Source organism: Salmo salar, chromosome ssa12 (genome assembly GCF_905237065.1).
Source record: "Salmo salar chromosome ssa12, Ssal_v3.1, whole genome shotgun sequence".
Classification (NCBI taxonomy): Eukaryota; Metazoa; Chordata; class Actinopteri; order Salmoniformes; family Salmonidae; genus Salmo; species Salmo salar.
Genome location: NC_059453.1, coordinates 22,100,963 through 22,115,420, shown reverse-complemented (window position 1 = coordinate 22,115,420; position 14,458 = coordinate 22,100,963). Strand labels below are relative to the sequence as shown.

General features: G+C 42.7%; 1 protein-coding gene across 2 annotated transcripts in view; it reads right to left on the bottom strand.

The window, feature by feature from the left end:
- Nucleotides 1-4,692, bottom strand: part of LOC106564473 (max-interacting protein 1) — a 37,922-nt gene extending 33,230 nt beyond the window's left edge. Inside the window, exons 1-2 of one of the 2 annotated variants that reach the window (XM_045691036.1) lie at nucleotides 4,333-4,692; nucleotides 1,816-1,921 (exon numbers count right to left, since the gene is read on the bottom strand). In XM_045691036.1, coding sequence (XP_045546992.1) covers nucleotides 1,816-1,921; nucleotides 4,333-4,567 — 341 coding nt within the window. In that variant the 5' untranslated portion in view covers nucleotides 4,568-4,692. Of the gene's footprint in view, nucleotides 1-1,815; nucleotides 1,922-2,283; nucleotides 2,766-4,332 lie in introns of those variants that run through there. The other variant, XM_045691037.1, reaches the window with a different exon arrangement.
- Between the last annotated feature and the right edge of the window lie 9,766 nt (nucleotides 4,693-14,458).

Below are 14,458 nucleotides of genomic sequence, written 5' to 3'. Positions count from 1 at the left end.
AACCAACAAACCCACAGTACATCTTTATATGGAGGCCTGGAGTGGCTCTTTGTAAACGAGATCAAGCCAGATAGACCTAGATCTCCTATATGGGTTAGCACTAGTAAACACACTGGCCCAGGGTTTCCCAAGGTAAACACCAAACCCTGGCACTACACAGCTGATTCAAATAACCTACTCATCATCAAGCTTTGTAGTGTTTGGGCAGAAACCAAAACGTGCACCCCTTGAGGTCCCGAGGACCCAGTTTGGGAAATGCTGCACTAGCCTATACAGTAGACAATGGCGTATAATAACCCTCTACAGTAGGTTACAGGACACATCAAATCAGCTATCAGAGAGTGATCAGAATGTCTGTAGCTATAGCTCAACAGATGCAGATGACTTGAATGGAGGAATGGAGGATCCCTGCCCCGCACACACACACACACACACAAAGATGAGATAAACATGTCCCTGCTGTATAGGGTGAAAGAGGAACAGAGAGAGTGAGATAAGCCCATCACCTATAAGCCTCAACATGCTACAGATGAGGAGGCCTTACTTGGCCACACACAGACCGGAGCCAATCTGATCACTATCGTTGCCATGCATAACTAGGCTACACTATAGCTGGGAGTCAAATGTTTGTTCCTGTTTTTCATTCCTCTCACGTTCAAGATGAAAAAGGCTCTCAGTCTCTCAGTAGGATTGAATCGTGGCTGTCTGTCCATGGTAAGATAGATGTATAAGTAGAGGACATTAGTCTGTCCATGTTCTTAACTGAAAACACCACCTTACGCTATTATAGTCTATACAGCCTCTAGTCGTCAATGCATTTTCCTCTGAAAGAGCATTACGTGCAGCAGTATCAATCTCGTCTAAGGCTCTCTGTAGAATGTCATTCTCAAATAGATTGGCTATTGAAGTACAGGCTAACATTTATACATTAGATTAAACTGCATTAAATTATAATGAGATTACACATACAAATGGGGGAAAAAATCATAAAGCCACATCGACAGTCTTTTAAAAGGTTCTATGTATTCACCTTGCTCGTGCCTGCATACAACACCAGCCTGCCTGCATACAACACCAGCAGCAAATAGGAGCTTTTTCCCTTCAGGGTTGGGGACAAAACTAACCAAATATTATAGCTTGGGAAGAGTATAGCAACATATAGAATTAACAAATGTTTCAACACTGTAAAATGGCAAACAGTTGTAAGACTGTAATAACGATTGTATTATAACCAAGTATGATTTGTTTTGTACATAAAATCATTTAAAACCCTGTGGTGTTCGTCTGTTTTTCCATCTCCATCTGCAACTTTCTCCCAGTCCCTAACCTCCATCAGTTTGACAATCAGCTGATGATAGCAGCTGGTGCTGCCAGCGCTACCCCATACCCCAAGCAAAGAGTGCCCTAACATTCATTCTCTGTAGGCTGCACGGTTTTTAATCCACGTGTATATTTTATGCTTGGACAATTTCTCTGAATATATGTTAACTCCTGCTTATAACATGCCATGATGTTCTATAAGTGAGCTTACATGCTGTGACAGAGGGCAGAAATAGGTTAAGACACTCAAGTGGTGTTGTGGCAACCACATCTAGGCTTGTTTAACCAGCAGTTAGGCTACAACGTTGCACTGACAGTCGAGTGATATCACATTATGGCAGCATTGTTATTGGTCATTCAGCTTATTATAGAGAAAGTCAACTGAATGACAGTTAATTCATTTGTTTAGATCAACATACATACCCAGGCTAATAACACATTGGCATCGCATGCCTGCTTGAAGTTATTGTTCAACACACGTGCAGTTTTTCTTACCTGTTATGGTTATTGTGGAACTTCTTGTTTCGAAATTTATTTTGCCTCTGGTAGTTCGTGTTCTGAATTGACGACGGAAACGTCGATGCATATCCGTGTTCACACTCTGTTGAAATAAAATTGTGGTTAGGGCGAGTTGGACCGTCCCCCGCCATATGCAACATTTTGTAAACAACGGGAAAAATATATACAATGTTGGTGCTAGATCATCTGAATATATGGGGCAACTCATACCACCCACACATCTACCGTTAACGGCATGAATCGTTTGTTTTTCGGTGATGACGCTTGAAAACAGCATCAACACACACAGAACACTTACATAGCCTAGCTACATTTGTCTGTGGTGTATTTTGAAGTTGTCAAACATGACAAGCAAATTATTTAAAACTCTGAAATGACACAAATTAACCTACATAATCAAATTAAACTAACCACAAATGTGTAACGTGTTTTTATTTTGCATACCTCTCTCCTTTCTATCAAGATATTCTGCCGCTTCCAACAACCTCTGGATGTTCATCAACTGCACTGCCGTCATTCTGCTGGAGCTAGCGAACGTTAGCTAAACGTTTCTACAACTTCTGATACTATTTCAAAGACAGGTAGTATTGCGGTTCACGATCCAAAATCGGAATAATTGTTCCTCGTTGAGTATAACACAAAACGTTACTTCATGAATGTCTTGTCAGCTATTTTGTTTGCTGGCTCTGTAATTAAAAGCCCTGTCGAAAAAAATCAGCCCAGTTTTAATATGCAACACAGGTAGTGATTCAGGTTTTCAGCCGTTTCAAAAATCGAAAAACGAGTGTGGCAAAGTATTCAAAGTATTCAGGAAAAACAGTTACAAATGGTATAAAAATTAATATAAAATTTCCACCCAAAGCCTGAAAAGTCCCTGCTGCTGCCTGTGCTCACTCCTCCCAGTTTGTTTACCTCGCTCCACAGCTGAGGGGCTGAGACCCAGCAGAAACTGGGGGCTGGTCTCGACGCAAAGCTTTATGGGATATGTAGTCTTTATTCTACTGATCTCGACGCTGAAAATATGACCCTTATGCTATGGCTGCTATGAAACTTTGCAAGGTGCTACTGTCCACGTACAACGTTTCATGTTATTGAAATAATTACTTTTAATTGGAAATTTAAAGGAAAGCGACTAAATGATATGAATAAGCCCTATTTTAATAGCCTGATACTCCTATGTTATTACATTGTTATAAGACGTTATTAGCTGTCCTATAATAGGTTTAAAAGCAGGAATGGGTTACTGATCACTCCAGACCAAATACATCAAACATGAATATTGTTCACTGGACTGTAGTTGAAACCCGGTCAGTATGCTATTCTCGATGATCATATCGCTTCTCGCATTAATTTCTGGCAAAAAAGACTGCAAGTCCCATGAATCAACACCAGAGTGGGGGTGTACCGGCCGACTGAAGCCAGGCCCAGCAACAAATTACATCACCGCAAAGGAGACGCTCGATTGGTGATACCTTGTGACAGGCATCTCATGCGAACTTGCACTTGACCAATCACAAAGGGATTTCGCGCCATGTGGAAAACCCGCAAGTATCAGGAAGCAACAACAATCGGGTAGGAAAAAAGAAGAGATGAAAATGTTGCACGAAAGATCTCATTATTTATTAGATAATAAGAGAATAGTAATACATTTTCTGTAACTTTGAAACTTCTTTATTATATTACACTTTTTGCAATGACTTGATACATAAATAGTGTAAAAAGAAAGTATTTTTTATTTTAAAAATCGAATAAAGTAGGCAAGCATCTATTCAAGAAAATCATCTTGAGATTGAGATTTACAGATTGTGAAACTATGTCAAAATGAACAGAAATATAAAGCAATACAACTGAAACCAGGTGCTCTAGGCTAGCGTCAAAATAGTAAGAAAAAGCATCCTATTTGAAATATGTGCAAACATCTAACAATAGGCCTATCTCTCCCCCCTAACAATCGAGCTGTTTAGGCTACAGAGAAGGATGCGGGGGCACTATGACGTCACCCAAAAATGAGTTGGAGGGCGCTGCGATGCTGTGCTCAGATTTATCTAATCTCAAAGTAGTGGCCAATACAATGTTCTGTGCACCCACACCCAAAACCATTGTGGGGTTTAATCAATCTAGGCTTTGTCGGTGGCCTGGCCTATATGGTGAAATAGGAATTTAGGCTAAATTATGAAATTGTTCCAGTGAGCAGGTGCAAAGCAAATTATGCTTTGCGGGATAGAAAAACGTACAACCAACAAAAATAAATATATCTTAATCATATCAGAAATCTAGGCTACAGGGAAAGTAATAGATAACGTAATACATTCATAATATTAGGCTATTAGTGCAGTGCAATATCAGTGCGAGTGCATAATAATACATGCATGAGAATAATAAGTAGATCAGTTGAATGAACTCAGCCCTTTGTTGTCTCGCGTCTGTTGACAATGAAACTCTTGTTTCCCTGAATATTACTGGGGGGGAAACCGTTACACAAAATAAACTTACTTCCATCCTTCCTCTCGGCGTTCTCGATAAAACTTGCTGCTTCCAGCAAAACTTGAACGTTTTTCAGAAAAGTATCAATCTGACTCAATGGAGAAGAAGCGCAGTCTCTGGAGTTGAAGACGTCATTGATAGAGCAACTAGACATATCAAAATCTTGCCGATCCATAGACGTTTCGGAGTCCAAAAACACATATTCGCTCTTCAACTCTCTTTTCTGCCTATCACTTCTGGCCATTTTCGTTCACTTGGACTGCTTTGCCGGCTACTTTTCCAGGAGGAAAATAAACTGAAAGGCAGCTAGCAGTAGAGGCTGCTTTGCTTCTTGGTGGTGATAGGGTTTTTATGAATGCAGGTTACAATGCACGAAACGATGCTTGGAGGATTGTGGCGCATGGGGCACACGGAGAGCCTGCATCTGCCTGATGAACGCCGCATGGTCCTGACGCCGGCTTTTCAAGGTATGTTCCTGCCGAAGGTTGTCTCTACGTCTCTTTGGCCCCCAGATTTTGTAGACTACAGACAATATTACTCCAATATTTCTTTATGATAGCAACAGAATGAAAACTATTTGAGTTGGTGGATAAGGTGGCTGTAAGCACTGTATGTAATACGATTATATTTTGGTGTTCTTTTTGACTCATGTAGGCTGTTTTGTTCACATCACTAAGGTAATGCGAATGAAGGAATACTTTAATATTATCAACAATTGAGAGGATAGGTCACACACACCCATTCATATTGTCTACATTCAGACTATTGTTGTCTTTCTGGACCAGGTCCAGGTGTGTGCAACATGTAGACTGAAAAGATTTGGCATGGGTCCTCAGATCCTCAAAAGGTTCTACAGCTGCAACATCAAGAGCATCCTGACTGGTTGCATCACTGCCTGGTACGGCAACTGCTCGGCCTCCGACCACAAGGCACTACAGGGGGTAGTGTGTACGGCCCAGTACATCACTGGGGCCAAGCTCCCTGCCATCCAGGACCTCTATACCAGGCAGTGTCAGAGGAAGGCCCTAAAAATTGTCAAAGACTCCAGCCACCCCAGTCATAGAATGTTCTCTCTGCTACCGCACGGCAAGCGGTACCGGAGCGCCAAGTCTGGGTCCATGAGGCTTCTAAACAGCTTCTACCCGCAAGCCATAAGACTCCTGAACATCTAATCAAATGGCTACTCAGACTATTTGCATTGCCCCCCCCCCCTCTTTTACTCTGCTGCTACTCTCTGTTATTATCTATGCATAGTCACTTTAATAACTCTACCTACATGTACATATTACCTCAACTAACCGGTGCCCCCACACATTGACTCTGTACCGGTACTCCCTGTATATAGCCTCACTACTGTTATTTTACTGCTGCTCTTTAATTATTTGTTTCTTTTATTTCTATTTTTCTTTAGGTATTTTTCTTAAAACTGCATTGTTGGTTAAGGGCTTGTAAGTAAGCATTTCACTGTAAGGTCTACACCTGTTGTATTCGGCGCATGTGACTAATACAATTTGATTTGATGTATGACCTGCCTGAATAGGCTAGAAAAAACTCCAGTCTTCTTGAACTTCAACCAGGAAGGAGCATTCCTTTGAAAAAGGGAGAAAAGTACTGCATTTTTTTGTGTGACTGCCTGGAATGGAAGGAACTGATTACCCTTGATTCTTTGCCCATTTCCCAGGAGCCTTTTAGCTTTTTACAGCACGAGATAGTTCTTTTTACCAGGTACATAGCCTACATGTTGAGACAGAGCTCTCTCCTCTTTGAAATCTACTTCAAACACACACACACACACACAGACACACAGACACACACACACACACACACACACACACACACACACACACACACACACACACACACACACACACACACACACACACACACACACACACACACACACACACACACACACACACACACACACACAGACACACCACTTCAAAGCAGCAGCAGTGGGCCATGGGTGTTTGATGTAAGGTTCACAGAGAAAAGTTTTAAGTCCAACGCACAAGGGAAGCACGACAGAGTCCGTCCCCTCTCTGTCATACCCTGCTGTGTAGAGGGAAACGAGGAAGGAAAGGATGGGGTGGCAGGGTAGCCTAGTGGTTAGAGCGTTAGACTAGTAACCAAAAAGTTGCAAGTTCAAATCCCTGAGCTGACAAGGTACAAATCTGTCATTCTGCCCCTGAACAAGGCAGTTAACCCACTGTTCCTAGGCTGTCATTGAAAATAAGAATTTGTTCTTAACTGACTTGCCTAGTTAAATAAAGGTAAAATAAAAAAATACAATTTGAGGGACAGAGCTAGGTGTTTGAAGGTGTTGCATTTCTGAAATGAATGGATCTATGAATAAAACGCTACAGAATATTAGTAGGCCTATATACGAGTAGCTTATATAGGAGTTTCAAATTCTATGAGTTCTTTACCATTCGGCCATCAGATTTTCCACCAATGCTCCTTATAGGACATCCATTACTCTATACTCTTCTGTAAACTGGTCATCTCTGTATACCCGTCGCAAGACTCAATGGTTGATGCTTATTTATAAAAACCTCTTAGGCCCCACTCCCCCCATTGGAGATATTTACTCCAGCCCTCATTCTCCACATACAACACCCGTTCTGCCAGTCACATTCTGTTAAAGGTCCCCAAAGCACACACATACCTGGGTCGCTCCTCTTTTCAGTTTGCTGCAGCTAACGACTGGAACAAGCTGCAACAAACACTCAAACTGGACAGTTTTATCTCAATCTCTTCATTCAAAGGCTGTCACGTCCTGACCAGTATTAGGGATTTTTTGTAATTGTAGTTTGTTCAGGACGTGGCAGAGGGTATTTGTTTTATGTGGTTCGGGGTGGTTGGTTGTGTATTAGGGTGTTTGATTTTGTTAGTTCTGGGTTTTGGGTATGTTCTAGGTTTGTATTTCTATGTTCTGTCTAGTTTAGTTTTCTATGTTTAGGTTTGGGTGTTGGACTCTCAATTGGAGGCAGGTGTTTCTAGTTGCCTCTGATTGAGAGTCCTATATAGAGGTATGTGTTTGGGTTTGTGAGTTGTGGGAGACTAATTGCTGTGTATAGCGTTGTGCCTTACAAGCCTGGTCGTCGTCGTCGTCGTCGTCGTCGTCGTCGTCGTCGTCGTCGTCGTCGTCGTCGTCGTCGTGGTCGTGGTCGTGGTGGTCGTGTTTTTTTCCTGTGTATGTGTTTTGTTTTTGGTTTACCTTCTGATCCATAATAAAAAGAAGATGAGTACACATAACCCCGCTGCGTATTGGTCCACTTTCTCCGACGATGATTTCTCTCTATCTTCAGACGACGAAGAGTGTGACAAAGGCTCAATCATGGACACTCTTACTGACAGTTGTGGCTGCTTTGTGTGATGTATTGTTGTCCCTACCTTCTTGACCTTTGTGCTGCTGACTTTGCCCAATAATGTTTGTACCATGTTTTTGTGCTGCTACCATGTTGTGTTGCTACCATGCTGTGTTGTCATGTTTTGCTGTTATGTTGTTGTCTTAGGTCTCTCTTTATGTAGTGTAGTCTCTCTTGTTGTGATGTGTGTTTTGTCCTATATTTATATTGTATTTATCTTTTAATTTGTTGAATCCCAGGCCCATGTCGCCGCAGGAGGCCATTTGCCTTTTGGTAGGCCGTCATTGTAAATAAGAATTTGTTCTTAACTGACTTGCCTAGTTAAATAAAGGTTAAATAAAAAATCTATCAATCAAAATATCTTCCCTGTGTTTCGAGGTAAATGGGTGCAGTTTGTTCATTGTAATATAAAGTATAATATTTGACCAATCAGATATCCAAGATGGAACAATGGAATATCCCAAATCATAGGAGTCAGACTTTCAATTGCTAAAGTGGACGGACGGACGGACAGACAGACAGACAGACAGACAGACAGACAGACAGACAGACAGACAGACAGACAGACAGACAGCACTGGTCTCCAGTGTGGGAGAAAGGCTTATGAGAAGGCCATAGCTTGGGGCTGATTGAGTGGCGCCTGAAAAAGCCAGACACACTACTGACCCACTCAGGGGTCGAACCATGCCGTTTACAAAACACACACACACACACACACACACACACACACACACACACACACACACACACACACACACACACACACACACACACACACACACACACACACACACACACACACACACACACACACACACAACTGACCCACCACCAAGGGGTGGAATCGTGGCGTTTACAACCCTCCTCTTATGACACGGGTCAACCCTTCCCCTCCAAGTTATCATTTAAATTAAAACAAGCTCTATGTTCTTTAATTAAAGGGTAATCCCGTGACAAAACAAGAGAGCCTAGCTTACACTCACGCACACACACACACACACACACACACACACACACACACACACACACACACACACACACACACACACACACACACACACACACACACACACACACACACACACACACACCCTTGCCTTAAGCCATGGATGGTGACTAACAAACCATGCAGGGTGGATCCCCCAACACCAGGGCACCAGTGGAGAACCCAGGTCAACTATTCCAATAACTACAGCTCATTCTTCTAGGCTTAACTGGCGACCATAACAACCAGCTCATCCCTTACAGCGAGCCCTAAGGACAGACTCAGACTGTTGAAATGGCATCCTAGTAGTGCACTATAGGGATTATACTACTGCACTAGGAAATAGGGGGCCATTTCAGATTGTCCCTAAACATGTTGAAATGCTAGATTATACTAGTGCACTAGGAAATAGGGGGCCATTTCAGATTGTCCCTAAGCATGTTGAAATGCTAGATTATACTAGTGCACTAGGAAATGGGGGGCCATTTCAGATTGTCCCTAAACATGTTGAAATGCTAGATTATACTAGTGCACTAGGAAATAGGGGGCCATTTCAGATTGTCCCTAAACATGTTGAAATGCTAGATTATACTAGTGCACTAGGAAATAGGGGGCCATTTCAGATTGTCCCTAAACATGTTGAAATGCTAGATTATACTAGTGCACTAGGAAATAGGGGGCCATTTCAGATTGTCTCTAAACATGTTGAAATGCTAGATTATACTAGTGCACTAGGAAATAGGGGGCCATTTCAGATTGTCCCTAAACATGTTGAAATGCTAGATTATACTAGTGCACTAGGAAATAGGGGGCCATTTCAGATTGTCCCTAAACATGTTGAAATGCTAGATTATACTAGTGCACTAGGAAATAGGGGGGCCATTTCAGATTGTCCCTAAACATGTTGAAATGCTAGATTATACTAGTGCACTAGGAAATAGGGGGCCATTTCAGATTGTCCCTAAACATGTTGAAATGCTAGATTATACTAGTGCACTAGGAAATAGGGGGCCATTTCAGATTGTCCCTAAACATGTTGAAATGCTATGCCAAGACTAATGTCTCAATTGGGGATATTAGGGATGTTTTTGTAATGAAAATTGCAGCCCGGAATTCTTGTCAAAACACATTAAATGAGTCAACGCCATATCAGTTAACTTGTTTTGATTAAAACAGTGGGCTGTAATGGAAACTGGGGACATGATACACCTTCAGTAATTATGTTGGGGAAACAATCGCTGTTAATGTTTGAGTAGGTGGTTGGCATTTAGACTCAGGATCTCATCATTATGTCCACCGCTGGTGAATTTACCGGAAGCCTCTCGTTTCCTGAACTGTTTTTGCATAATTTTGCATAACTTCAGTGTCTCTATGGATGGGACATATTAGAAGCATTGATGAAATTAAACTTTCAAATGAGAGAGATAGAGATACACAGAGAGAGATACAGAGAGAGAGAGGGGGGAGAGAGAGAGAGAGAGAGAGAGGGGAGGGATAGAGAGAGGGGAGAGAGAGAGGGGTGAGAGAGAGGGGAGAGAGAGGGGGGAGAGAGAGAGAGGGGAAAGAGGGGGGAGAGAGAGAGAGGTAGCAAGAGAGGGAGGGGAGATGCATTGGCACAATATAAAACACAGTAATAATCAAGTTTCAACCTTATTTGTCCCAGGGGGCAATTGGTTTTGCAGCAAAGGAGCATAAAAAACAACTTTGAACATATAATATCCACATGGCTCACAATGACACACAGTTATGGGTTTGGGAATGAAGAGAGGGTTATACAGAGAGAGAGAGAGAGAGAGAGAGAGAAAGAGAGAGTGGGGAGGGAGAGAGAGAGAGAGCGAAAGAGATAGAGAACGAGAGGGGAGGGAGAGAGAGAAAGAAAGAAAGAAAGAAAGAAAGAAAGAAAGAAAGAAAGAAAGAAAGAGTGTGTGTATGTGTCTGTGTTTAGAGTAGACCTCCATCATCCATCGCTGACACATAAGCCGGGATTTAAAGTCAATAATCATTACAATCATGTAATTGAGCATGGACAATACAACAACACAACAAGTAAGAGGAAACCTCTACAGCCTCTCATCATGAGGGGGTCCATTTTAGAACAAATACCTTTTCAGACTGAGGGGGATACAACAGCCCACACCCACACACACACACACACACACACACACACACACACACACACACACACACACACACACACACACACACACTGAGGGGTTAAACAGGGTCCCTGTTAACAACACTAGTGGACAAGAGGACAGACCAAAGAGGAAGAACAGAGTTGATTTACACACCTGTTTTAAATGGGCTTTGGGGTCAAAGGGTGTTGGGAGTGTGACACTAAAACAGAAGAGTACTTTTGAGGGCTTGTGGGGGGTCGAATATAGGACTTCAGGGATGTAAAAGGCCTGTTGAGTGAACGCTCTTTATACGTCTCAATCGTAACAGAGGTGAATCTGAAGGGTCGTGCATGTTTTCCATCAGAAGACTTCAATGCAAATCAAATCAAATCCAATGCTTTTCCTCACATGCGTCATAAACAACAGGTGTAGACTAACAGTGACATGCTTACTTACGGGCCCTTCCCAACAATGCAGAGAGAAAGAAAATGGACAAAGAAAAGTAAAACATAATAATACTGTAGATACACAATGAGTAGTGATAATGTGGCTATATACACAGGTACTACACAGGTACTACACAGGTACTACACAGGTACTAGTGCCGAGTCGATGTGCAGGGGGTACGAGGTAATTGAGGTAGATATGTACATATAACTTGGAACAAAGCGACAGATTGTAAACAGCAGCAGCGTCATGTGACATATCATGTGATGAGTTCTCTCTCTCCCTCGCTGTCTCTCTCTCTCTCTCCCTCTCTCTCCCTCTCAGTGAGTTAAAATGTCGGTAGCTAGCTAATGGACGGATGTTAGCTAATTACCCATAAACACCCAGTGCTGTAGCTGTCCTCGGAGGAGAATGATGTGAATCGCTGACATTTACCAAAATGTCACTGAGGTTTTGCAGGGAAGTAATATTAAGGTTTGTTTTGTACTGTCAATGTATCACTCTTTCTTTCTTTCTTTCTTTCTTTCTTTCTTTCTTTCTTTCTTTCTTTCTTTCTTTCTTTCTTTTTCTTTCTTTCTTTCTTTCTTTCTTTTTCTTTCTTTCTTTCTTTCTTTCTTTTTCTTTCTTTCTTTCTCTCTCCCCCTCTCTCTCTCCTCCCCTCTCTCTCTCTCTCTCTCTCTCTCTCTCTCTCTCTCTCTCTCTCCTTCTCTGTCTCTGTCTCTCTGTCTTAGCCTCTGTAGAGGTTTCCTCTTACTTGTTGTGTTGTTGTATTGTCCATGCTCAATTACATGATTGTAATGATTATTGACTTTAAATCCCGGCTTATGTGTCAGCGATGGATGATGGAGGTCTACTCTAAACACACACACACACACACACACACACACACACACACACACACACACACACACACACACACACACACACACACACACACACACACACACACACACACACACACACACACACACGCGCGCAAGAAGCACACACACACGCAAGAAGCACACACACACACACACGTAAAGAAGCACACACACACACAAACACACACACATGCAAATGCCCAACAAGCTATAGACCTACGGGTCTCTCTGATTTGTCAGGGATTGTACCCTAGATGTTAATCTCTCCAATTATGTCTTCTATCAGATATCAGTCAGTCAGGCCCATTTTCTTTTGTTTGGCTAAGAGGTCTTCCTGAAAGACTTCCTGTATATTATCTTGGCCTTAAAGGATATTCTCACTCTCTTCCTTGTGATACAGTATTATAACAACTCCAGTCCCCAAAACTCTGCTGCTAGGCTCCAACTCCAGTCCCCAATACTCTGCTGATAGGCTACAACTCCAGTCCCCAATACTCTGCTGATAGGCTACAACTCCAGTCCCCAAAACTCTGCTGCTAGGCTACAACTCCAGTCCCCAATACTCTGCTGCTAGGCTACAGCTCCAGTCCCCAATACTCTGCTGCTAGGCTACAGCTCCAGTCCCCAATACTCTGCTGCTAGGCTACAACTCCAGTCCCCAAAACTCTGCTGATAGGCTACAACTCCAATCCCCAATACTCTGCTGCTAGGCTACAACTCCAGTCCCCAATACTCTGCTGCTAGGCTACAACTCCAGTCCCCAAAACTCTGCTGATAGGCTACAACTCCAGTCCCCAATACTCTGCTGCTAGGCTACAGCTCCAGTCCCCAATACTCTGCTGCTAGGCTACAACTCCAGTCCCCAATACTCTGCTGCTAGGCTACAACTCCAGTCCCCAAAACTCTGCTGATAGGCTACAACTCCAGTCCCCAATACTCTGCTGCTGGCTACAACTCCAGTCCCCAATACTCTGCTGCTAGGCTACAACTCCAGTCCCCAAAACTCTGCTGATAGGCTACAACTCCAGTCCCCAATACTCTGCTGCTGGCTACAACTCCAGTCCCCAATACTCTGCTGCTAGGCTACAACTCCAGTCCCCAATACTCTGCTGCTAGGCTACAACTCCAGTCCCCAATACTCTGCTAATGGCTACAACTCCAGTCCCCAATACTCTGCTGCTGGCTACAACTCCAGTCCCCAATACTCTGCTGCTAGGCTACAACTCCAGTCCCCAATACTCTGCTGCTAGGCTACAACTCCAGTCCCCAATACACTGCTGCTAGGCTAACACACACACACACACACACACACACACACACACACACACACACACACACACACACACACACACACACACACACACACACTGAGGGGTTAAACAGGGTCCCTGTTAACAACACTAGTGGACAAGAGGACAGACCAAAGAGGAAGAACAGAGTTGATTTACACACCTGTTTTAAATGGGCTTTGGGGTCAAAGGGTGTTGGGAGTGTGACACTAAAACAGAAGAGTACTTTTGAGGGCTTGTGGGGGGTCGAATATAGGACTTCAGGGATGTAAAAAGGCCTGTTGAGTGAACGCTCTTTATACGTCTCAATCGTAACAGAGGTGAATCTGAAGGGTCGTGCATGTTTTCCATCAGAAGACTTCAATGCAAATCAAATCAAATCCAATGCTTTTCCTCACATGCGTCATAAACAACAGGTGTAGACTAACAGTGACATGCTTACTTACGGGCCCTTCCCAACAATGCAGAGAGAAAGAAAATGGACAAAGAAAAGTAAAACATAATAATACTGTAGATACACAATGAGTAGTGATAATGTGGCTATATACACAGGTACTACACAGGTACTACACAGGTACTACACAGGTACTAGTGCCGAGTCGATGTGCAGGGGGTACGAGGTAATTGAGGTAGATATGTACATATAACTTGGAACAAAGCGACAGATTGTAAACAGCAGCAGCGTCATGTGACATATCATGTGATGAGTTCTCTCTCTCCCTCGCTGTCTCTCTCTCTCTCTCCCTCTCTCTCCCTCTCAGTGAGTTAAAATGTCGGTAGCTAGCTAATGGACGGATGTTAGCTAATTACCCATAAACACCCAGTGCTGTAGCTGTCCTCGGAGGAGAATGATGTGAATCGCTGACATTTACCAAAATGTCACTGAGGTTTTGCAGGGAAGTAATATTAAGGTTTGTTTTGTACTGTCAATGTATCACTCTTTCTTTCTTTCTTTCTTTCTTTCTTTCTTTCTTTCTTTCTTTCTTTCTTTCTTTCTTTTTCTTTCTTTCTTTCTTTCTTTCTTTTTCTTTCTTTCTTTCTTTCTTTCTTTTTCTTTCTTTCT